This window comes from Myxine glutinosa, chromosome 8 (genome assembly GCF_964187855.1).
Source record: "Myxine glutinosa chromosome 8, kmMyxGlut1.1, whole genome shotgun sequence".
Lineage (NCBI taxonomy): Eukaryota > Metazoa > Chordata > Myxini > Myxiniformes > Myxinidae > Myxine > Myxine glutinosa.
Window position 1 is genome coordinate 18,592,788 of NC_136268.1, and position 27,517 is coordinate 18,620,304.

General features: G+C 43.0%; 1 protein-coding gene across 25 annotated transcripts in view; it reads left to right on the top strand.

Moving 5' to 3' along the window:
* Positions 1 to 27,517, top strand: part of LOC137417329 (serine/threonine-protein phosphatase 6 regulatory subunit 3) — a 238,253-nt gene that overhangs the window by 42,155 nt on the left and 168,581 nt on the right. For 22 of the 25 annotated variants that reach the window (XM_078782967.1, XM_078782965.1, XM_078782970.1 and 19 more), the window contains exon 2: positions 2,715 to 2,953. The exons of 1 other annotated variant lie outside the window; for it this stretch is intronic. In XM_078782967.1, coding sequence (XP_078639093.1) covers positions 2,727 to 2,953 — 227 coding nt within the window. In that variant the 5' untranslated portion in view covers positions 2,715 to 2,726. Of the gene's footprint in view, positions 1 to 2,421; positions 2,498 to 2,714; positions 2,954 to 27,517 lie in introns of all 25 variants that reach the window. 2 more of the 25 variants (XM_078782968.1, XM_068103181.2) reach the window with 1 other exon arrangement.

Here is a 27,517-nt window from a genome sequence, read left to right on the forward strand (position 1 = left end):
GCAGACCTGGACAAAATCAGACCTGTCAAACAAGTAGAACATGTCTTTAAATCCTGACAAATCTCACACTTACTATGTCTCTCTGAAAAGACCGACTGGATGACCCTCCCATCTACTTTCTCAACAATCCTCTCCAAGAAGTTCTGTCTCTCAAGCTTTTGGGTCTCACTATCTGCCATGATCTTTCCTGTGAAAACCACATTTCCAGCTGGCCTCCAAAGCCAGTCGCCGACTGGGCATCCTCCATCATGCAATGTCCTTCCTTGGCACACCTGAGCTCCTCACCACATACAAGGCTTTCATCCGCAGCTCATTGGAATACTGCTCTCCCCTCTGGGCTGGTGCTCCTGTCTCACACCTAGCTCGGCTTCACGCTGTTGATACCAAATCTTTCAGAATCATTGGAATCTCCCGTGATGAAGCTGATTGTGAGGGCCTTTCACTCCCTCATTCACTCACCGCAGGCAGGTAGGTGGTCTTTCTGTCTTCTACCGACTTCTATCTGTGCTCTGTCCCCCAAATATTCCTACAGGTCGCACAAGATCTGCCAGCAACCCTCTTCTGGTGACATTGCCAAAATCAACTCTCTGCTCACCTTCACTCTTTCATGTTGTACTTGTGTGCTTCCCTCTTTCTCACCATCGTGTCTCCTGCTCCCTTTATTGTATGTTTTGTGTGTCGGTTTTTTTTTTGTGATTAATGTTAGCTTTTACTCGAGCCTCGCTCGATCTTGCATACAAAAAAAATAAAAAAATAATCATTGCTTATCATTCTCTTTGCTAACTCCCCCTTCCCCTCACCCTTTCCCTTCCCCCTTCCCCTCCCCCTTCTCCTCCCCTCCCCTCCTTTCTCCCCCTTCTTTCCCCGTCTCATCCCCCTCCCCCCTTTCCTCCTCTCTCCTCCCCCTTTACCTTCGCCCTTCCCCTCCCCCTTTTCCTCCCCCCCTCTCTCCCCCTTCCCTCCCCCCCTTCCCTTCCCTTCCCCCTCCCCCTTCCCTCTCTCTCTCCTTCCCCTCCCCTTCATTTCCCTGCCCCCTACATCCTCTCCTCCCCCTTCTCTCATATTCCCATCAGGAAGCGACTCATTGTTACCCAGCAACGCCGTGTACTTTTGCTAGTGTAAAAATATAGGTGGTCCATTGCAATTCACACTTGCAAACCTACCGTCCTATCCTTTCACTGACTTCCTCCCCCTCTACACTTACCCCTTTACCCATTCATATACTCCCCCATAGTGTATTGGACCTGGAGGGGAGGAAACACAATAACCTGCAAGTAATAGTGCTGAGTAAGTTAGGGTTAATGGATTGGAAGTTGAAAAGACCGGATGGATACCATAGCAGGAGAACCCTAACAACTCGCAGGTAGTCGGCATGGGGGATGGCATCAGATGGTGCAGCAGTGCTTGCTTTTGAAGCCTTGGAGGGAAGAGTGTGATTGACCCCTCTCTGGAAGGCAGTTTCACTGAGGTGAGAAAAAAAAGGAACCCGAGGAGTTGAGGTGTGCTGTAAGCCCGAATTTTGGGAGTTTAGTCAGGAGGGGATTATTGAAAGAATATGTGCACATCATGTAGGGTGTGCAGCGGGCCAGGGGGCTGGCAAAGCAGAGTAAGCGAGACCGGAGGAAAGAGGGGTTAAAAAAAAAGGCCCCTGATCTCTCTGCGATGTGAGACCAACAGATATTGTGCTTTGACCTCATTGTGGGACATTTCGACAACTAGAAACACCCATTCCCTTCAGGAGCATTTGAAAGTAGGAGGTGGGGGGGGGGGGGGGGGTTTGTGCTCATGGACCTGACCATGGGTACTACCAACACTTATGTAAATTTGGTGGAGGTTGGCGTGATCTACATGAGATGGTCCAACCCTGTTTTTTCTTCTATGATTTTCAGATGTACATATATACATGCATACATATACATACATACATACATACATACATACATACATACATACATACATACATACAATAGAATATAATTGCCTTATTTCATAAAGTAGGATAGGATAGGATATTGAGAGCTTTCGATTCAACATAATCCAGGAGAGACAATTATGGGGCCACAGCCTACAGGCACAAGATTTTGGGGTTAGAACAAGATGGCACAACAAGAACAAGATGCTATATGTCCACAAGATTTTGGGGCAAACGCTGAGTTGACACAATTATAACTCCTCTCGATTCAGATCTTTGTTTGAGTCGAGCAAGGGAATTGAGGGAAACACACAACAGGGATTAATTTGCAAGGTGCTGCCAAGATTTTGAGCAAGGAGACTGGTTTGGGAGATAAGTAAGTTTATGCTTTATGACTTGCCTTAGGATGGACACCCTGCGTGATTTATGGAGTGATGGAAAGTTTCCCTCAGCCAGGATTGTGTTTCCTCTCTAGCGCAAGCTTTTAAATCACACTCATTTTACCACAGGATTGAGTGTATCAGGGCCAAGAGGATGCATGGGATAGAAGCAGATAGGATGGGATAAACTGGTACCGGAGAGAGGGTAAGTATTTGGTACTCGTTACTCGTTTTAAGTTTCGATTTTACAAAACCTGTTTGAACAGCTAAGATGCATGTTAAGAAGGTAGCACAAGGCTTTTGGCTTGCCGGTTGCTGTGTCTCCAGTTATGTATTGATGTATGCAACCTGTGAATGCAAGCCAATGTTGTGCTGAGACCTACTGTCTGCTGCTACTTAATGTTGAATGGTGTTGTGCGCAGCCTCCCTCCGAAATGTTTTGGAAGTTTGACCTGCACACAACGTCGCACATTGATGCGTTACTGGAGAAAGATGGCGTCACGCTGGCAGAACTCATGGATGAGGATGACGTACTGCAGGAGTGCAAGGCGCAAAATCGAAAGCTTGTCGACTTCCTGGTGCAGCCACAGGCCATGGAGGAGTTGGTGCAGCTCATCACCTTAGAGCCTGCCAACAGTCTTGAAGAAAAAACACGATACAAGTATGGTTCCTGCCACTTCCTCTGTGAAGTTAAACAGAAAATAATGTATTGTACTTGTTGACGGGCACTATGAATATTGTCGCATCTGTAGCTAGTTAACACCAGCCTTGGACAGATGCGCCGAACCAGCCTTATTTCCCGAGGCGACCTCCCGATTATGGCAGTTATTGCGCGTGCGAGATGAAAAAGACACGAAGCAATTAACTACACAAAACACACGGGTTTATTCCAAAACCCAAACAGAAACGTGTCAACAAAAAATGCAACAATAATGATTGATAATATAATGAGGTGCGGACGAAAATAACGAAAATGAAGCTGAGGTAAAATTATATGGTGAGGTACCTCCAATCAGACACAACCACGCACATGGGGAAAAGTAAGAAAATAATAATTCACACTCTGGCATTTAGCTGTCCCCAAAATGGGTCCTGTTGGTGAGGTTGGCATTGGTGGTAGCTCGGAGCCACCCACGCCGGAAGCTTGGAAAAATGGCTGCACCGTCGATCGATAGCGCTCGCTATCGAGCTGGTGGCAAGCATGTAGACGGCCCTCTTTCTTTTCTTCTGGTGTTTGGGGAAGGACAGCGTGTCTTCCAGCTTCCCCAAAGAGCCCAACCGTCAAAGTTCCCTCTCGATCGCCATAGAAAACCTCTCCTCCAAAGGCACACAAAAATGGGCCAGCTCCTTGTTCGCCAAAGACAAATTGCCCTCTCCTTCCCCCGAAGAACCAATCGCGAGGCTTCCTGCTGCCACTCGCGCTCTCGCTCCCCCGAAACAATTGCAGAGCTGCTTCTTTGAGCTCGCCTCGTGCTCTGCCCATGTCATCCGGACGCGTCATTCGGGAGGTGTGGCTTGCTGGTCCTGTTCCCCCGCCCACTGTACCACGATCGTTCCTCCTCTCCTGGGTGTTCTTTTGCCGTAAGTGTCAAGGGAGCATGAATCACTTGACCAGGTCCTGCTTTGCTTGGCCAGCGGTACTGGAAAAATAAATGTTAGGAATGGCCACAGAGGGTTTCACGCACAGGCGAAATTGATCTTAATCCCTACTACTAATTAACACGTCATCATCCCTCGTATGATGAACATTTAAACACAACCTGAAGCTACATTTTCCCTACTTAGTACATCAAAATGCTCCTACACGTCACACGGCCCATGCTCTTTCCTATGCAATTCTACCTTTTCTACTGTATTATCTTACCTACCCCCATAAATGTAACAATATATTCCGAGCATTTCTACTATTTGCTTGTTTGCATATTAGTTCCCTACCGGTTTCACTGGAGGGGTCTGTAGGTTTGCTCTCCGTCTGTCTGTCCATCCCATCTGTGGTTTTCTGACGTTTTTTTCCCCATACCCTCTAACATATTCAACTGAAACTTGGTACATGGCTTTATTACAAGTTACAGAATATAGTATTCGTGTTTCGGGGCATATCATCACTTTCCCAACAGGTTATGCCCTTTTTGGACTTGTAAAATATCACATGTTGGACATGGCTTCATTTTCAAGACTTTTCCCCCTTACACTTTAACATATTGAACTGATACCTGGTACATGGCTTTATTATGATAAACTAGCAGAGTACCCACGCTACGGGCGACCTTGTTCTAAGCATGCAACATGTTCTTCTGACACTTGTCTTTATTTAGGCGGTGTATAGACAACTCCACATTTGAGTACCAGCTTGCTGGGATGAATGATCCCGGTGTGTACCCCGATTTAGAATAGGTACACCGTATCCCTGCGCATCGTAGGAGGCGACTAACGGTTGGCGTCAGGAAGGGCATCCGGCCATAAAAACATTGCCTCAAACAGGGAACCATGATTGTCATGGGGCCCGCAAGGCTAACAAGGCCCTGCTCTAGCGGGGAAAAATGGCCTTAAAACAATCATTCATTCATTCATATGTTGAGCCTGGTGTTCGCTTCGAGGTTAGGGTGCTGGCTTGGGATCCGAGGATCCTGGGTTTGAATCCCGGTCAATCGCTGAATTAATGCCAGGGGGGTTGACTCAGCCTGTCATCCTTCTGAGGTCGGCAAATTGAGTACCAGTGTTCACTGGTAATTCCCTGTGTGTCGCAAGAGGTGACTAACAGGGTTGGCGGCAGGAAGGGCATCCGGCCATAAAACATTGCTTCAAAAATGGGATCATGGTGCCCCAAAAAAAGGCCAACCCCTGCTCTGCAGGGAAAAATGGCCTCTGAAGGTGGTTCTTCTTCTTGTTTATCGACAACTGACAGCTCCCGCAATCGTGAAATATGCCCCTTTTAATTGAGGGCCCAGAATAGTCAGCCCGCCTTTGAAATATGAGAAAAAAAACTTAACTGACTCTTTGATGTACCCGGGTACGCCTGGAACGTATGACGTCAAGATATACTTGTCCAGGAAGTAGATACAGTACATTTTAACTTTTACCCTCAGCTGAGTACGAGCGATTGCGTTTTCCTTTGTCCTTGTGGCTGTTTCTAAAGCAATTGGTTATTTTATATGAATCGGGTGTACTTTAGAAAGTCTTTACTGATTACCGATATCGATACTGTAAATGTCGTCATATTGGTTTGTATATAATGTCATCATTGCGTGTGCCAATTATAGCTGAGCAGCATATAGGCGGTCACCAAGACCATAGATTTTATTTAGTGAGAAGCATGTGCATCCGGGGCTCTGTGACGATTCCCCAAAGTGACCTCGGAACAAAACTTTGAGAACAAGAAAACTTCACAACTTGGTCCATGAATCATGATTCCTTACTGAAATGGAGGTGGATACTTTGAGACCTGGTAGGTCTCCGTTCCACCTTTTAACACCAACATATGGAGATAGCAACCAACGACGCACACACACACACAGGCACACACACACACAGGCGCACACACAGGCACGCACACACACATGCACACACACAGGCACACAGGCGCATACACACAGGCACACACACACAGGCGCACACACACAGGCGCACACACACAGGCGCACACACACAGGCACACACACACACACACACACACACATACACAGGTGCACACACACGCACACACACACACACACACACACACGCACACACACATACACACACACACACACACACTCACCTGAGCTTGATCTGGTTCTATGCTGTATTCACAATCCACATTGATAGAAAGCACTTTGTCTTGGCAAGTTGAACACAGGCACCACGCACTGCCTTTGAAAGCCGTCGATATACACATGAGAGTGCCAAAATTAATTCTCCAAAACGTCCCAAAAGAAACAATTGTATTGTTCCCTACATTTTTGCATTACCCTGGTGACGAAATACCCTACCCAGGAAAGGGGTGTTCATCAGATAATCTTTGAATCGGTTCATCTTTGTATCGCAGTCCATACCTGTGCCAAGATTCAAGGTTGAAATCCCTTCTGTGGTTCACAGATTGTTGTGGTAAAAAGGATTTCCAATGAAAGGTCACATGATCATAGACCTTTGGCCTTTTAAACTCTAACTCTAATCAGTTCATCTTTATTTACACCTCATACTTGTCAAGTTCGGTTGGAATCCCTTCAGTAGTTAAGTTATCACAGGAATGAAAATCTGCTCGCATGGACACACAACTCGAAGGCATAATTCCCCCGGCACCTTTGGCTGCTGAGGCATAAAAATGCAAGATCTCTAAGACTTTTGCACAGCAGTGTATACATCTTCATTTATATGCAGCACAAGGCTGTGGGGTGTTCTTCCCACAGCGTTCTTCGCGAAGAGCCTCTTTGGCTGAGGGAATGGCTGTGCCGCTGATGGAAACCCCATGGCTGGTTAGGCCACAAATTTGTAATTAGCTCAGGGTGCCAGAGATAGCTCCCATACTCTTGGCGAAGAACACTGTGGGATCTTTAACATCCACCAACTAATTCCGGCAGACGGGATACAAGTTTAACGTACACCCCAGGGACGGTAAACACATTGAAGAATCACCCTGCTTGTGAAACACCGGGATGAGAGTTTATAGCTGGGTTGGGATTCAGATTAAGACTAGACAGCCTAGAGGCGAGGGTACATAACGCTAGGCCATCCTCTCTGCCCTAGTGTATACATAATATATACAAAACTTTGGACTTGTTACAAGTATGTTCATTGGTTGTTGAAACGTGATTCAGAAATAGCAATTCTTTTCAAAAAGCGAGTGTAATATAGACATTGTAGTTTTGCTTTTAAGGTGAATGCTGACAGGCTGATGTATTTTCCTGTTTTTAAGGGAAAAGCCACCTATCGGTGAATATGCTGTCTTTGCCATTTGGAAAAAACAAAAACTTTGCCATTTCAAAATGATGGTGTGATGATTATGCACTGCCGATAAATTAATTCTTCCTTACTCGGCTCTTCTGAAAATGGCGTGGCGTCATTCCTTTTTTCAACTTGTTTGATCACCTGCATGTTGTAACACTGGCAGCGTCAAGCTCAAGCTTTCATCTTTGCATGCAGGCACCTTTGTCCTCATTGCCATTCGTTTGGTCCCTTTTCATTCCTTTCTATGAGTTTGATATTTTGGATTGGATTGAAGTGGCTATTATTCCCCGAGCAGTGCTGTTGTGCCAAAATATTGTAACTGCAAAGACCAGGCATTCAATGATTGTGCGTTCGGTGTTGAGGTCTGAATTAAGACTTGAGGTTGCAGAGGGAAGGTAAAGGGAGATGAGATGTATAGAGCACATGCACATGACATGCACATGCATGTATGCATGCATGTATAGAGCATGCACAGAGCATGCACATGTATAGAGAGGAGTGAGATAATATTTTTATTCTGTCTGCCTGCCTGTCAGTCAAACAAAATTGAAAATCATTCCAAACAGGAAACTTTGTTTGTGAGGACATCAAGGAGGATACTTACATGTGACAGGCACGAATAACTAATGTAACGTGTTGGATAAGGTGATGTAATGGGCAGTGTGGAAAATGGCCGTAAAACCAGAATTTATTTATACGACTTTTACAATCTTTATTTTCTTTTCATTGAATTATATGCTTGAAGACTGAAGAACACAAATCACCTTCTAAATGCTTCCAAAAACCTCCAGTTTAGCACCTGGTACTTCAATTTAAATAAAGGTAAAATGGGGTGGTGTATAAGATTGGTATTTGGGATTGCTTCTGGGCTACTTCAATTACACTAAACCTTTAGATTTTTAAGCGGTGAAGCCGCTTCGATATTTTGTGATGTCCGTCTGTCCATCAAGAATGAAGAAGAAGAACCTAACTCACCGTGTTTAATTCTAAATAGTTCTAAAGAGTTCCAAAAGTTGATTCTAAGGGGTTATAAAGGGTAATTCAAATGGGTTTTGTTTGTTTCTAGGCTTCACCTATTTTATATAACAAAAATGGCAAACTGAACGGCTTCCTTCGGACACCGGTGCGGTTTTTTTTGTTTTGTTTTTAAATCGATAAATAATGACTTTATTGAAATTGAAGCAACATTCAATTGAAGTGGGGTTTACAAAGCAATATGTTAGCCATTTCTCTGATTCATATTTGAAAATGCACAGGGAATTTTTACTGGCTACTTTCACATTAGATTAGTAAGGAAATGCTTTTGCTTTGCCATCACATGACCTTGTATACAGGCATTTTAAGGCCATTTTCCCTGCAAGAGCGGGGGTTAGCCTTGCGGTCCCCATGACAATCTTCTCCATTTTGCCCTATTTTCAGCATCTCCCCTCGTTAACCCCCTTTGCCCGCATTTCTTCTTCGACCATCTTTAGCCAAGTCTTTCTCAGTCTTCCCTGTCCTCTACTTCCTTCTACATTCATTTCCATCACTCTTCTCAACCAGTCACTTTCATCCTTCCTCAACACATGACCAAACCATCTCAAACTGTTTCTCTTCACAACATCCATCACAGGCTCTATTCCCATCATCTTTCGCAATTCATCGTTTGTCTTCCTCTCTCTCAACGATACTCCACACAACCACCGAACCATTCGCATTTCCACCCTTTCCAGCCTTCGTTGCTGCTCTACATTCATGACCCATGTCTCGCTCCCATAAATCATAACACTTCTCACACATACAGCATACACCTTTCCCTTCAGCTTCAACGACACTCCCCTCCTCGTCAGCACACCACTCAGTTCCCGAAACTTCTTCCATGCACATCTCACTCGAGCAACCGTTGCCGAGTCTGATCCACCTTCTCCATTCAGCATGTCTCCTAGGTAACAAAATGTTTTCACACCTTCCAGCTTCACGCCGTCTCCAAGATCCAACTCAACATTTCCTCCATCTGCAGCTCGCTCTGTGCACACCTTACACTTGAATGTAGCTGCCACACTGGTTAATGACCCTCGCAAACCACTACATTTTTGATGAACCCACTCAGCGCACATTGTACATTGAAAGGAATTCACTCCGACACCCTTCCTGCACACAGCACACGGCCACTTCCCAGTTCTTTCCACCTCACCACATGCTTTACCACTTGCCATCACCTTCGTTTTTCCGATATTCACCTTCAGACCTTTTGTCTCCATACATTCCTTCCACTTGTTCATCTTCTCCTTCAGTCCATCCATACTTTCTGCAATGAACACCAGATCATCTGCATAAAACAACTCCCACTGTAAACCCTCCTTTACGTTCTGAGCCAGCACCTCCATCACAGCTACAAACAGTAGTGGACTTAGTACCGACCCCTGATGCACTCCCACCTTCACCTCAAACTCACCACTGTTCCCGTCCTTCGTCCTTAAAGCTGTGCGCGCTCTTTTGTACATTACCATCACTGCTCTGATCAACCATTCCTCTACTCCTAACTTCCTCAATGCCCTTGTCACTACTTCACGTGGAACCCTATCGAATGCTTTCTCCAGATCAACACACCCAAGAAACAACTTCTTCCTCTTCTCCATTTTACTTCTCCTGCAACTGCCTCACAATAAAAAGCGCGTCTGTCGTTCCTCTTCCTGGCCTAAATCCAAACTGCATTTTGTCAATCTTCACTTTCTTTCTTATCCTCCTCTCCAACACCCTTTCCAATACCCTTCATTCCATGCTCCAATAACTTTATCGCTCGATACGACCCACGGTCCAGAGGGTCACCTTTCCCCTTGTATAGAGGGACGAGGGTACTCAGTTCCCAATCCACTGGAATGCGGCCTTCTATCAACACCAGATTGCAGATCTCGGTCATTCTCTTCACACCCCAATTTCCCGCTGCCTTCAACATATCTCCCACAACTCCCGTCGGCCCTCCTGCTTTTCTACTCTTCATTGCTTTTATCGCTTCCTCAACTTCCTTTTCGGTTGTCTTCTCTGCTGGTCCTAAAACTGGGTTACTCTCTATGTTGCCATCCCATTCATTCTCTGCATTCAACAGTATTTCTATCTATCGCTTCCATCTTCCTTTAATTCCATCTGGGTCCACAACGATTTGTCCCACTTCATCCTTCAAGCAACTCACCCCCATCACATCACACCTCTCTTTCGCCATCTGCTTTGGAATCCTGAATATCGCTCTCTGACCCTCTTCCAAATCCAAGCGTTCTCCGAACATTTTCCTACATGCTTCCTGCACCTTTGCTACCTCTTTCTTTGCAGCCCTCTGGGCTGCCTATAACTTTCATGCTCTGCCTTTTCTGCTCCCATACCCTTCGCCTTCTGCCACTCCTTGAACCTCTTCCTCTTCTCGTCAATCTTCTTTCCAACTTCATCATCCCACCACCATGTTTCCGAGTGCCTTGGTGGTCCTTTTGTCCATCATCATACCTCACCAACGGCTCCCAACAGACTATCTTTCATTGACATCCAACCACTTTCAAGCTCAACCACATCATCCTCTACCATACTCAGCCTCTCTTTTAATGCCTCCCTTACTGAGATAATGGGGTTTCCAGGACACCCATGTATTTAGATGAGACTTTTCCCCAAACTGCCCATTTTCCCCCTTATTTCCGTGACACCCCTTTCTCCTTTTACATGTAAGTGAATGGGGGAGTCCTTACTTACCCTCCAAGGACCACTTGACATTCAAAATTCCTCATTGATCCTATGAATATTTGCTCATTTTCTAATTTTTAAAACAACTCCATTCTCTTATGGAACTCATCCCCATCTAGGATATTGATAAACTTTACATCAAGTACCTTTCTCTGTGCGTTTATAAAATGATATTGTTACGGACACGGCTTCAGATGTTGCTTGACCGAGCGGAATGGCCGCCGTGTTCGCACATTTTACCCGATTACCCCCAACTCACCCGATTCCACTCGAACGTTGGCCAAATCGCGCTACGCTAAATCAATGATGGAAAGGACACAACGACTGGGATAAATGAAACGACGCAAGGGGTACAGTTCTCAAGACCTCCGGAGGAGGATATAATTAGTGGTGGAGAAAAGGGGTAGATTACAAGGTAATGAGGTAAAGACACAGAAGAGATGGGCACTTAGTTACAGTCTTATCTTATCCCCGACAGACCACAGACAAACGGAACAAGACTGACTTACACAGGGATTGATGGCAGGGAAGGACAGGCAGTCGATAGCACAAGGTGCACCTTGGCTCGGGGACAGGATCAAGCACGGTCCAATCCAGAGATGCGGGGAGGTGTCACAGCGCTCGGAGGTGGCGTCCTTCTCTCTCCAAGCTCAGGGCGCATCTGACGTCACCTCCCTCTTCCTGCGCATGCTCAGCGGGGAGTCACACGCCCTCGGCTCGTTGGCTCCGCCCCAGATGGGACCGGTCCGCCGCTTCTATTGGGTGCGAGGGTTACCGGGCTCCGCCCTTGACGAGGAGCTGACAGCGAGCCCCTACTTGGTAACCCCGTCGAGCACATGCTCGATGGCGGCTCATTGGAAAGGCCTGGTGCACTCCCAACACCCCCCACCAACCAAGCCGGAGTGAGGACGCGCACTCCCCGCGCCGCCGCCGTTGTTGTCGTTGTTGTTGTTGCTGAACCGTGAGGAAGAGCTGCGGGGAGGTATTGGGAGGTCCTAAACTTCCTAACGGTGCCATACAATCACATTCTGGTGCAACGAAGAGTCAGAATCAATGGAAACGAGTCCTTAACTGACATAGACTAAGAATAACTAGCAAGATGTCCTATAGTTGTCTACGTGAGATGCGGTGGACCTGGATGCGACATTTAATGGGGGAAATAGGGGGAGGTCGGGTCTACAGAGTGTTGTTTACAGAAAATGGGACGAGGGAATGGCGGATTGGGGATAGTTGGGAAGTACTGAGGAAATAGGGGAATATTTACAAGCGGATATGGATGGATGTAAATCCCATATCCGCAACACTGCACCCTTCTCTACCTCGGGGCGTTCCGACCCGATAAATTTTTACCTACTTTAGTGTGGCACTCAGATGTAGTTCCCTCTACTATTAACTCAACCCTGAGTGCGACAGTTTTACAGATATTCACAAATGAGTAAATATGTCCTCCTGCGACGTTGCACCCTTCTCCTAACAGAAACACACCCACAGGATAACCGAATCGCGGAAAGCATCCTCAAACTAAACATACAGCCGGTAGGGAGCATTATTTACAATTGACGCTACTTTATTTACAAGACTACCCCAGGACCTGTGATTGTTCTTTCTGGGGGGGAGACAGTCTGCTCTGCATCAATGCACCATTAAAGCACCCAAAAACGCACCAATACACACCCAAGCACCAATCGGTGCAGTCACCATTGTTCATGAAAATAAAAACAACAACCCCTAACCCTGCAGGTGTCTCTTGCTCTTCGGCTCCCTCTGCTGGTTATTATTATTGTCTTCCAGTTGTTGTCTTTCTTTCATTTTCTTACTGGCGGCCTATTTGAGCATAAAATGAAATGCACCCAACGTGTCCATTTTTATTTATTTATGGCCCACAGGGCCGACTCGTGTGGTTCACCTGTGGGGCATCGGTGCCCTGTGGCCAAGGTCCGCCAGCAAGATTTCGGGCCCTCATGGCCGGTTCCAGCAGAGGGGCCATGCCCCAACCCATGGGGTCCATAAGTGGTGCTCGGCCACAGACATGTGGTCCATAATGTGGTGCATCGATGCAGACAGCTGGTTCTGAGAGTGCCGGGCGCACAATGGCCGACTCACGCACGCTCCCCTCGGCACCCAATGGCGCACAGGTCATGTGGGAGACAAAAGAGACAATTGAGCGAGGGGTAAGGTCACAAGGGTACACATCAATAAGGCAATGCAAGGCGAAATGCGTACGGAGAGCGAAATGAGAAAGCTCGTCCCTTCCGTACGTCACCCCCCCTGTCACCTACAATACCCTTGCCCTTACCCCATATTTACAAAATCTACACATTTACAAATTCGTCGCTAATGTCTCGTCTCCCCATATTTCTCCAATACCAAATTCGTCACCACAATCCCTCTACTTCAAAATTTGCCATCACCCAATTCATCATCAATCCTCATAAGGAGGAAGAGATGGAACAACAAAGCACAATGTCACACCCACGTCATGATGCGTCTCACATTCCAAACATCTGCACAATAAAATAACAAAACATGGCATGGTGTGGAGGTACGTCATCTCAGGTGAGTCCATGTAGATGGTGCGAGGAGACTTCAATCCTAACTATCCTCTAAATGACATTAACACACTTTACACTACCCGGGGTCTTTCCCTGCCAATCCATTGGCCAACTTACTCTATGGGTTCTAAAAACCAATTCCCATTGCCCAAACTGTGGTGCTTCTCAATTTGGGGTCTCACTCCCCCGATTCATCTCCCGGTGCCCTCGCACAATTTCTGGGCTGTGACGTGTAGCTCTCCCAGCAGGTCTACCCACCTGCACACCTCCACCACTGTAGTTGCCACCCGAGCTTACCTGCTCCTTAACCTAACCTATCTACTGGGGAAGGCCCCTCCTGGCTCTGTCACCCCACTCGGTGCCCTCTGGCACTGGGCTACCCGGGTCCGTCCTCCGGATCCTCGGGCCCCATCCACAACTACCGGCTCCCAGAGCCCACCTGCGGCCTCACCTGGCCGACATCCTCACAGTGGTGGAGTGCCCAAACCAACTACACACACTAACAGGCTACACGCCCAGCCATTTCCACAACACTAATGCACCCATCCAAATACCATTCTGTCACTCGCACCACAGATGCCAATATCCAACCACAATTTACCTATCCCCTCTACCTAACACTTACACTACCCGCCCCGGGTATTCGTGATGGGGGTCCACTCTTCCCCCATTCACACCTTCGCACCACCCACTCCACTCCATCGTTTCCACCATACTCACTCCACGACCATCCATTCCAATACTCCACGACCATCCATTCCAATACTCCACTTATTCCACACTCCATGTCTTCCACACAACCATTTATTCCATTCACCTGTTGGTGCACACCTGTGCACTCACACCTGGTGCCACCTGCACCCTTCTCTCCCCCAAGCGCATTCGTGCTGATCCACAACACTCACTACTCCCTCACTGCTCCACACACCTGTCCAGTTCTCACACAGCATCATCTCATCTAACTACTCCCCTCTGAAACTTGCGCTTCCCAGTCGTCCCTTTAAACTATTGCGCTCCCTCGTCATTATCATCCATACTAATCTACCTGCGTCCCCACTACAGGTATCAGTCACTAACTAAACCTTAACGTTACCTAATGTCAATCTCTTCTAGATCCCTACACACAATATCCTAACCCACCCGGGCTAGTTTTCACTGCCATCAACCCCATAACTAGTGCTCCTTTGCCCCCCCTCGCCGTGAGGGATGGTGGATTGCCCATCCCACCACATCGGGGAGGTCCCACTATCAATTTTGCACATCCAAATTCCACAAATCAAACATTTTCTATTTACTGCCAATTCTATTCACTATTCTAAATTTCGTATCAAATCACTACCATCATCATCACAGTCCGCTATATCCTAGCCTCGGTGCGTCATGACATCATTAAACTCGGTTCGTAAAGCCGAGCAATGAATTTGGGTGGTTTGGTCGCCTGCAGGTTGAATCCGTCCGGCTTTCGGTTCAAGGGAGGTGGTTTGGTTGGACCGAGGTTCCACGCACCATCTCGGCGCGGCACCTTGCGGTCCCGGGCCCGATGGCTCGATCTCCCCGGTCGGAACCCCGTCCCCACGAGGGGGCACCGTTCCGCTTCCTCCCACTCGCCCTTGAACCGGACCGGTCACCTCGCCCGCCAAGGCCCGGACTCGACCGTGCGGGGCGGGGCCAAGCCCGAATCGGCAACGACGCTTCGAAGAGAAGCGACGCAGCTTCGATCCGCGCCAGGCCCTACATCCAACAAAGGGCTCCTCGCACCGAGTGCTCGCATCGGCTATCCGTCGCTCTAACCGCTAACCCGGTTACCGTCGATGCTTCACCGGCATGCTCACACGCATACGCTACCCCTTTCACCCTCACAAAACCCGGCGTTCCAACGCCGTCCGTACATTCCACCAACGCTCTCCCTGTTACACACCACACCTCTCGCGCACACTCTTGCGCACACCTCTCCTCCGTTACGTCCTCCGTTACACTCACCATGGGCGTGCACTCTGGCATCCACCCACTAACGCGCTCACACAGGCTCTCCCACACTCGCGCTACCACCAACTCAGGTGTGCTTCCTCGCACACGTTCCACCACCACCTTACTCTCCGTGTCACACTCCGTACACCCCGACGTGCATTCTCACTCGCACTCGGTTTCACACTCGCGCTCCGATGTGCCCTCTCGCACCTGCGCCATCACCAACTCACTATTCGTATCACACTCCGTACACCCCGACGTGCATTCTCGCTCGCACTCGGTATCACACTCGCGCTTCGTAACACGCTCACCCCTTGACGCACACTTTTTTTCCACACGCGTGCCCTTTCCACTCACACGGGACCCTTCACCAACGCCCGGATGCTTCCTCGATCCCAAGCGCGCGAAAATTCTTTTGTCGCTAAACATCCTCTTACAAAATCTACCCGCACAATATACAGCACGTCTCAACTTCGGGGTTCTTCTTCCTCCCTGCACCAAAACCTGCAAACTTCCATTCGGGTTAAGCACAGCATCGTGATGTGAGCAGGGACTTTGCACATTTTCCATTTCTCCCTGCAATTCCCGGGCTACCTCCGTCATCTCTTCAATTTTAATTCCCAGCACTGCTTTGTCTTTGTTCCCCATGACGACCGTTGGTTTTAATAAAATTCCCTCTACCTCATCGGTTGCCGGCTTTTCCAAACCCCGTGTCGCGATTTCTACCCCCGTCATTGTACCCGTGCTTTCCTCCGCTTCGCTCAACCGGCGCTTCTCGATCCGCGTTACTTCCTCGTGCACCCCTGGGACCCTTTCGCCCAACTTGCGGTCTCTGTCCCTCTGCTCCCTTGCCTCTCTATCGGCCCTCATTTCGTTCGTTGTTGCTTCAATTTGGTTTCTCAATTTCTCCCCGTTTATTCTCAGCATCTCGGCGAATTGCGCCATGAAGTCCCCCACATCAAAGCCCGCTGCTACGGTCACAGGCGCGGCAAAATTTGGTGCCGCTGTAACCACGTGCGCGAGAGCGCCATTTTGTGCACCTGATACCCCCTCAACCACACCTTCTTTACTCTCCTCCACCATTTTCCCCACTTCTTCCCTGGGGTCCTGGGTCGATTCTACCCCACTCTCCTCTACCGGAACCCAGCCATCTTGATCTGCCATAGCGCGACTTTCAAAATTCGGGGTTTTTTTTGTTTTTAAACAAAACAATTTCCAACTGCTTGTAATTTTGAGCGCGTTAAGCGCGCTTCGTGTCCAATCTCACTTCCCGACACCAATTGTTACGGACACGGCTTCAGATGTTGCTTGACCGAGCGGAATGGCCACCGTGTTCGCACAGTTTACCCGATTACCCCCAACTCACCCGATTCCACTCGAACGTTGGCCAAATCGCGCTACGCTAAATCAATGATGGAAAGGACACAACGACTGGGATAAATGAAACGACGCAAGGGGTACAGTTCTCAAGACCTCCGGAGGAGGATATAATTAGTGGTGGAGAAAAGGGGTAGATTACAAGGTAATGAGGTAAAGACACAGAAGAGATGGGCACTTAGTTACAGTCTTATCTTATCCCCGACAGACCACAGACAAACGGAACAAGACTGACTTACACAGGGATTGATGGCAGGGAAGGACAGGCAGTCGATAGCACAAGGTGCACCTTGGCTCGGGGACAGGATCAAGCACGGTCCAATCCAGAGATGCGGGGAGGTGTCACAGCGCTCGGAGGTGGCGTCCTTCTCTCTCCAAGCTCAGGGCGCATCTGACGTCACCTCCCTCTTCCTGCGCATGCTCAGCGGGGAGTCACACGCCCTCGCTCGTTGGCTCCGCCCCAGATGGGACCGGTCCGCCGCTTCTATTGGGTGCGGGGGTTACCGGGCTCGGCCCTTGACGAGGAGCTGACAGCGAGCCCCTACTTGGTAACCCCGTCGAGCACATGCTCGATGGCGGCTCGTTGGAAAGGCCTGGTGCACTCCCAACACCCCCCACCAACCAAGCCGGAGTGAGGACGCGCACTCCCCGCGCCGCCGCCGTTGTTGTCGTTGTTGTTGTTGCTGAACCGTGAGGAAGAGCTGCGGGGAGGTATTGGGAGGTCCTAAACTTCCTAACGGTGCCATACAATCACATTCTGGTGCAACGAAGAGTCAGAATCAATGGAAACGAGTCCTTAACTGACATAGACTAAGAATAACTAGCAAGATGTCCTATAGTTGTCTACGTGAGATGCGGTGGACCTGGATGCGACATTTAATGGGGGAAATAGGGGGAGTTCGGGTCTACAGAGTGTTGTTTACAGAAAATGGGACTAGGGAATGGGGGATTGGGGATAGTTGGGAAGTACTGAGGAAATAGGGGAATATTTACAAGCGGATATGGATGGATGTAAATCCCATATCCGCAACAATATGTTTCACGGAGGGACCTGGTCTGTCCTCCTCCCGATCCACATACCATTTTAAAATTATAATATTTATTATCCGGTTGATAACCATCAAAGTTCTCACTCCACTGTAATATATTTTTCTTCCCGCCCTCCATTACCCCACTTAACAAATGAATACGTTTATCAGTCTTGAGGACCTTCTGACCAGTGATCCTCTCAACCTCTCGGATCTGGTATTTCTCACACTCATTATGTTTTCCATTTATATACCAAGGTTGATTACACCTCCACCCTTTAGTCTGGTTAATACTTGGTTCTGTCATTTATTTATTTTTAAAAAAGGCGGCGGTAGCCCTTAAAATCCCTAACCCCCCTTTTTAACTTATCACTTATATATATATATATATATATATATATATATATATATATATATATATATATATATATATATATATATATATATACATTATATATATATATATATATATATATATATATCATCACTTATATATATCTTATCACTTATATATCTTATCACTTATATCTTATCACTTGTATATCTTATCACTTATATATCTTATCACTTATATACTTATATCCATAAGGGAGACTATCAATTCCATTTTCTAAAATATATCGTTTATCATCATATGCTCCTAGTGCTAGTTTATTTATCTCTTCTGAATATAATTCATGCTTATAACTCCTAATCCCTTTTACCTTTCGATACTGTTCCCCCCCACTCATCAAACATTGATAATAATGACCAAAATTTATACTTTCCTTAATTACATTTTTCTTAATCCCCTTGAGCTTCTGATCACACTTCTCCACATTCCCAACTCTATATTTATACGCATAGGCCTTTGCTCTCAATGCTATGAACTCGCTCAGAATATTTCCACCAAGCTCATCCTTGAACTTTCCAATCACCTTTTTATTTTGATTCGAGAACAGCTGACTAGTAGCATCATAGTTGCTTGTATCATAGATTAAAGAATCTGTTTTCATATCATCATAGACGTCATCTGTCTTGATACTCAGGATGAAGCTGTCCGTATCCATTTACATCAACATGACGTTATCATCATACTTTGTTTTCAAATTCTCATTATAATATTCATACATCAGTAGTTTTGATAGATCGAGAACAGTAGTACCAATATAAATCGGTTTATCCATCTCAATTTCTTCTTTCATCATATGAACAGCACAAAAGTTTTCTGTAAAGATTTCAACATGCTCAAAGCTCGGTCTGTTGATTAGTTTGGAAGTTTGTTCCCAGGAAGTTGTCAACTTGATATTTTGTCTCTTTCTAACATTTTCCATAGTCTTCCCAAACACCGCGTTATTCATCAACTTATAAAAATCTTTCTCAAAGTCAGTCTTTCCAAGCGTTCTCTTTCGAGTGTTAAAATCAATATATTTCATTAACCAATAACTGTTTGAATTTCAGGACCCGATGAACTTTCTCAACAATTAGACCATGTTTCACAAATTGTAAAAGATTTCTCTGATGTAGTACATAGTTCTTCTTATCAAAGAATGTTGTTAAAAGTTTTTCTGTTCTTGATTCCTTATTAAATGATTTCTGATATTCACTCAACCACTCTGGGTTTGTTAATTCTTTCTCACACCCGAAAGGAAGATCTTTATGTTTCTCAAAGAGTTCTTTTGGATACTTTAGATCAACCTCCAGGAAATACCCTTCTTTCCTTTCATCCAACTCTTTTTGTGTTGAACTCAAAATCTTTTCTAGAACACCCTCATGATCACTCTCCCATTTCAATCCTCCATAAGGTTGTGCTTGGGACATTGCCCACCCATAGAGGTTGTTGGCGTCATAATACATGAGATAGGAACTATCTTTCATTGGATCATAATCTTGAAGATATTTGTTATTTGCTTTTGAATATCTTGATGAGCAGACTTGTGAAATTCCCCCTCTCTTTGCTCTCTCTATCATCAGGAGCATATCGACATCGGTTATCAAATCCAAATCTTGTTTAGTCATTTTTAACATAGCACTCCAAGCAAGACCCGGTGCTGTGAAATAATGAGCAGGGTCCAAGCCATATCCAGAAAGACACACGGATCTAAATGCTTCGAATACATCTGCCAGAAGAAGGACATCAGTCTTGAGATAGAGATCATGATAATCACCCATATTATTGATATTGTATTTTTTCCAAACATTTTGAGCATGTACATAATCATCATCTGAAACATTGCTATTATTTAGAATATTATAAAAATCTTCTTTTGGAGGAAGTTTCTTTTCATCAAATCTTTTAAATGAATCCATATAGTCATACGGGTAAATTCCCTTTTGTGTTAGGAGTTCCGTATCCTCATAATTACTCTCCAAACATGGAAATTTTTTCAAATTTTAAACTAGGTTAGCAAGAGGACTAGCCATGAATTTATATGTATCCAAGAATCGAATTCTTGTAGTTGGTCTTGTTGGAATGATTTTTGTAAAGGAGATGTATTTTTGATCCGTACTTGGAATAGCACTGATACTCCCAGGAGTCTTTGACAACTCTTTAATAAACAAGTGTGTATCATTATGAAGAAAGACAGGAATGAACGAGGGGAGTTTATAATTAATATTACAACTTTGATGAGCCGGACCTCTATATTTACCAGTGAGATGACAATGATCTCTAACCTTTAGGCTTTCACCAATTTTCTCCCCACAAATATGACAGGCAGCCTTTGGCTGTCTAAATTCTCTTTTTTCTTTACTTGTTAAGGACATTGGTTTTTTGGTTTCTCTCATTATCGTGGTTAATCGAACACAGTCTTTTTCTAGTCGTTTCACAAACTCCTCTGGGGCATTTGAGCCTCTATACTCCTCTAACTTGTTATATTCATCACTAATGGATGATTTGATATAATAACAAAATCTGCAAGGAGTATGTTTTTGATACTTATTTGTGTATGATTCTTTTGGATCTGGAGCTGCTGTTGCTATTTTCTCCAAGATACTCTCAAAATCAGCATATATCACAAAAGGATGTTTAATTGTTTTATTTTGATCTTTGAATGAAATTTTAGAACCAGGCTTTGGAAGTGTAATGACTGTTGCTTTCTCATTTGAACAATATTGTTTATGAGTATCCAATCTCTCCTGTGAATGAAATGTATTCAAACACCGACGACATGGATAAACTTTACATTTTCTAGAATAGACTTGTGATTTAATTAATCTTGAAAAGTTCTTGATATAAGCATAATGTTCAATTTCACCAGATCAGAAATACAAGAGATCAACATGTTTTTCTTTCTCATCATCTGAGATTTGTAAAATCTGCACTTTATTCTTTTCAGTCAACCCATAGACATTTATAGAAATATTATTTAACTTTTCAAACTTTGGAATATTATTAAGAGTCATCGGAAATTTCAAATTTTTCACATTCAATTCATTTTCATATTTCATATAATTGCTTACTCTTTCAGCATGTTCTTTTGCTGGATGTAGATATGCTAGTACAGACCACAAGAAACACTTGTTGTCAGTATTCTGAATATTTACTATAGCATTTTTATCTTTGATGATTTTAGGAAGTTGAATATATGATCTTGCTTGTAGTGGATCAGATTTAAAAATGTGAACATCAACAAACAGAACCTTTTCAACAGTGAGACCGCTTCCGACAATAAGATCATCAATATCATATTCACTATATTTAAGCTCATTAAAGACCTGTTCTTTATTTCTATTATAATCATTTTTATTAAGTACCATATAAGTTGTTGTATGTAGGTAAAAGTTAAATGGTGGATCTTCCTTTTTACGAAGAACCAATTTAGCCCCCAAATAATATTTACAACTTCCCATTTCAGATATAGTCTTATCAATCTGATCATCTATTCCTTCCTTTGTAAGATCAACAGCAGCTCCCAGAGAACGGGGGACTGGATCTTTGAAACGGAACAATCTAATTTTAATATTTCCTTTGAAAGCACCATCTAAATTTTCAATCTCATAATATGGAACTTGGTGTTTCGTTGTCTTCTCATGACGCTTCCAATCCTTCTTGAGGATGTAGTGTTGACAGCGCTCACAATAGACCTTTGGAAGAACCTTTGGTTTGAGATTCTTCAAATGTTTTTGAGTATCTAAGTGTTGATCATACCCACTTCTCAGAACCCATGTCTTACAAATCTTACAATACTTATTATCTTTACTCTTTAAATGTTTTTGTGTTCTATAATGTTTTTTGATATGTTTGTAGTTCTGCTCACAACTCTCACAGTAAGTAGAATTCGTCATATTTATATAGTAAAAAAACTTCACTATTTACTAGTTATCTTTTACTTAAAATAAAACGTGAAAAAATTGAAAACAAGAGTCAGGAAACTCAATTAAATTTGGGGCAACTTATTCATATGATTCTTGGTTAGGATGAGATATCTATAACTAGTCTTCTTCATATCCTTATCACAAAGATCACAATGTTCCATCTCTTCTTCTTTATAACCGTTAAGAACATTATCTAAATGGTGCTTTGTTTGTTTATGTTTCCTTTTATCAAGTACTCTAATTAGCTTATTACAAGGTTCACATCTTATCATATTTTTACTCTTATCAGATGTATTGATAGCATGTTTAATGGTCCTGATATGAATATCATATCGATTGTACTGTTTATCACAGGCGGAACAATAACCAGATTTCATGTTATTTATATAGTGAGAAACTTCATATTTCTTCATCACTAAACTCTATATAGTAATCGGAATCATCAATAAAACTACTCTCATAACTAACATCTGAACAGATACCAAAGCTTTCTTCTGATCCGAGGCTCTCAGTATCAAATTCAGAATCACTGAAAAAGTCTTCTTCGGAATAACTACTCATTTAATTAGTAAGAAACACAATTTCCATTTATATCAACACACTTTCTTTCAATTACAGAATCAACTACAACATGACTCAAATTGAATGTAATTTTCAAATAATCATGAATAATAAGTGTTCTGAGAGACAAAGTCCCAGAAATATTTACATCTTTATTTATTTCAATACTTTTGGGTTTATTAAGGTATATACAAATGTCTCCACGAGAATTGTCGATGGTCTTATCATTCATCTTTAAAGCCTCAGGATCAATTTTAGATTCTAGCCTTGTCAGAATAGCCAGTAGAAGTGGAGATACTTTTGTAAGACTTACCTTGAGTGATGACTTTACAGGATAGGCTCTTCCTGCGAATGGAATAGTGGAACTCATCTTGTTCTCCATTTCCGTCTTTATCCAGAAGTTCCCATATTTATCTTTGTTCAATTTAACATCTTTGACATATTTTTCTGCTGGTACCGAAGTAGAGATTGATTGAAATTTGTCTTTTGTGTTTTGAAACATTGTATTTATTGGCTAATAAACTTACGCTTAGTTTAAGTAAAAATTTACTCTTTAAATATGATAAGTTCTGAAGGATATTTAGAATTTCCAGACTCTCCATATGATAAATTAGAGAATTGTCCAGCTTGTGATAGAATAGGGCTTAATAATGAGGGTTCATATAAACAATGTATTTTCTGTGATTTAATTTTAATTAATGATAATAAAAAAAAAAAAAAAATATATAACTCTTTTAAATTAGAACCAAAAATGAATTACTTTACAAGATTAATAAGAGAGATGAATGTTAAGTATTGTGATGATAATACACCATTTCTTTAAAGGGAAGAGACTATTTGTATTGAGGAAATGTATAAGGGTTTAATGATATTTATTATTCAAAATAATTTTAATGGAAATGTTAATACAAGATACTATATAAATAAAATAATGAATTATTTTGAAATTAAACCCGAACTCAGGATAAAATATAGAGTTTCTAAAATAGCTCAAAAAAAGTTAGATGACTTGTTTTTCAAATATATAAATGAATGATTTTTTACCCGTTTGGGAAAATAAAATAAAATTTAATAACCATAAAAACATTCCAAATTCATTGAGATGTCTAATAGTTGGTTCAAGCGGATGTGGAAAAACCTGTTTACTTTTGAAGATGCTCCTTGGTCCTAATTTTTTAGATTATGATAATTTAATAATTTTTACAAAGTCTAGTTTTCAACCCAAGTATCAACTACTCTCACAGGGTTTTAATGCAGGTCTTAAAAAGGAAGACATTATCGGTTTATTTAAACTTCAAAACAAACTAAATGATTATAATATTGAAGATATAATACAATTATTTTGTGATACACAGAAATCAAAATCGAAACCCATTACTTGTATTCTCAGTGATAATACGGATGATATACCTTCACCCCAAGATTTAGATAAATCAAAAAAGAACCTCGTTATCTTTGATGATTGTGTTAATGAGAGAAACCAAACAGTAATGGATAGCTACTATACAAGAGGGAGACATTCTTCTTGTAATTGTATTTATCTTAGTCAGTCATATTTTCAACTCCCTCGGCGCTCAATACGAAACAATGCTAATACTTTTATTTTATTGAAGTTAAATTCAATTGATACAAATAATTTTTGGAGAGATAATTGTTCTACATTATGTAGTAAGAAGGAATTTGAAAATAATATGAAACACACGATTGGAAAATATAAATATATTGTTGTGAAACAAGATGAGATACTAAATGATATTTTTCAATAAATAAATACAGAAAATGAATACCAAAGAAAGAGTAAGAAAGTTTAAAGAACATCAAGAGTTGGTTTCAAAAGTTGTAAAGCAACAGGAAGACATAAAGAAGAAAAGGAGACAGAAACTAACTGGTGAAGAAGCCTTTGAAAGAAAACAAGAGAAATTTTTTAAACCACTTTTAAAAACTCAACAAACGATTTCACCTGCAGTTCCCACGGTAGAATTTACTCCGAAAAAATTTCAAATGCTCAAAGATTTTAGTCAAATGACAGAGCAAGAACTTGGAGAATTAGAATATGATGATGAAGGATTATTTCGGCATCTTGAGAAGGTAAATAAACTTTCCAATTATATTGTAGAAGCTCTTAAAAACAATGAATATTTGAAGGGTTCAAAAACCAGAGCAGGTCTCATTCCAACAGAAGAAGCAGCACAGTTCCATCTTGTGAAAGAAAAGTTATTGATATTTAATGATAAATTGGTGTTCTTAAGTTCTGACCAACCAAATGTTGAATTAACCCCAAGATTAATGTTTCTTCTAACAAAAGATGGACATGCTAATTCACCTTATTTTGATGAACCGCTTGATATGGAAAGAGAGGAAGATAGAGAGTATATTGAGTTGCTAAACGCACTTGATTATGGAGTTTCTGTTGACTGGTAAAAGTAAGAAGAATGAGAAGGAGAAACATATTATTGATGCTTTAAGTAAGCTTGGTTCGGGTGTTAGTTTTCTTCCAAATGACCCATCACAATTAGTTAAGAGGTTATTATTGTTGTTAGGTAGTAAGAAGGCTGGAAACAACAATTGTTTTAACGAAGCATCCGCCATTTTAGATCAGTTGATGAATATGAAAATAATTAATAAATGTCAATACAAAGATATTTTATTAGATATTAAATAAGACGAGAAGCACAATTCTTAGTTTTAATTTCACCACGAGTGATTACACAGCTTCATTCCCTTACCCACTTCAACTTGACCCCACAAAAGAATATGAGGCATCTTTATTGTCGATGGAAACTTATAATACCTTGTTTAATATCACAGAGAAAAACAACAAGTTTAGTTATAATCCAGGAAGTGGATATAAAACTATAACCGTTTCACCCGGAGCTTACGAGATTTCTCAAATATCTTCAGAAGTCTCTCGCCTTATGAAAGAACACGGTGATGAACCAAAAAATATTGTAATAGATATTCAAAAACACACTTCAAAATCAACTATTAAACTTAAAAATAATTATAAAGTTGATTTCACGATTGAAAATTCGTTCAGAGAGCTATTGGGTTTCTCTTCAAAAAAGATTGAAACTAACAGGACGTCTTACAGTGATAATGTCATTCAAATATCCTCCGGTATAAATTCAGTATTAATTCATTGTGATTTGATTGATGGTGCTTATAACGATGGAATAAGAACAAATACAATATTTTCATTCAGCGCATACTCAACCCCGATTGGTTATAAATTTAATATGGAACCAAAAAATCTTGTCTATTTACCTGTGTCAGGAAAAACCATATACAGAGTAAATTTTAGGATAACCGACCAAGATAATCGTATGATATCCTTTAATGATGAAATTATATCCATCAGAATTCACCTACGTGAAGTTTTTCAATAAATAAATAATGGTTATTGTGAGAAAACACGAGTTGGGAAAATATAAAATAATTACAGGGGATGGGATGTTCCTTTCACCATACTATAAGGGTGAAGGTATGTTTCTTCGCAGAGGATACTATAAACCAAAGAGACAACGGGGTGTGGGACATCAATTTAGAAATAAAGGCGATGGGATAATTGATACTCTAATGGGTATTGGTTCAACCATCCTTAAACATAAAGACCTAATTGGTTCAACTGCTTCAGCCGTGGGCTCAGTTTCGGGTGCTATAAAGAGTATAAAAGATGCTCAAAAGGAGTCTCATAAATTACAAGCAATCAAAGAAATTTAAAAAGGTAAAACTCAACTATCTTCACAAGAACGACAAAAAATCATTAAAATACTTGGGTCAGGGTTTCAACGATTTTAATGCTATATAAATACAAGTATGTTATGCCCCCCCCCCCCCCCCCCCCAGGATTTCCATGTTTTAAACGTTTCCCAGTGTGTACCCTGGATAAGAATAGGTACGCCGTATCCCTGCGTGTCGTAGGAGGCGACTAAGAGGGTTGGCGTCAGGAAGGGCATCCGGCCATAAAAAACATTGCCTCAAAAAGAGAACCATGACAATTACAACTACATGTGGGCAGGGTACAGCCCGAAGTGGAGATCGGTTTCTGAGGTTTGGGACATGGAATGTATGAAGGACAATTGGTCGGAGCGATGAAGAGAAGGACAAGTTCTGGTGTGCGATAGAGAAGCTGATGGAAAACGTGAAAGATGAGGAAGTTGTTGTGGTAGGAGGAGACCTAAATGGACATGTGGGAAGGAGTATGGATGGTTTTGACGGAGTTCATGGGGGTTACGGATATGGTGTGAGAAATGGAGAAGGTGAAAGGATTTTGGAGTTTGCTGATGGAGCTGATTTGTTGATTTGTAATACTCAGTTCCAGAAAGAGGATAATAAGCTTGTTACATACACGTCAGGTGGGTCGACGACAACCGTTGACTACCTGATGGTGCGTAGGCGAGATAGGGGGCACCTCCGAGACACAAAGGTGATCCCGGGGGAGGAGGCTGTTTCACAGCACCACTTGGTTGTCTGCGATGTAAGGGTGAAAGGTGCGAGGAGAGCTCGGCGGGTGAAGTACCAACCGAGAATGAAGGTGTGAAGGTTGAAAGAGGTGACAGTAAGGGAGGCATTAAAAGAGAGGCTGAGTAGGGTCGAGGATGATGTGGTTGAGCTTGAAAGTGGTTGGATGTCAATGAAAGCTAGTCTGTTGGGAGCCGTTGGTGAGGTATGTGGATGGACAAAAGGACCACCGAGGCACTCGGAAACATGGTGGTGGGATGATGAAGTTGGAAAGAGGATTGACGAGAAGAGGAAGAAGTTCAAGGAGTGGCAGAAGGCGAAGGGTACGGGAGCAGAAACAGCAGAGCATGAAAG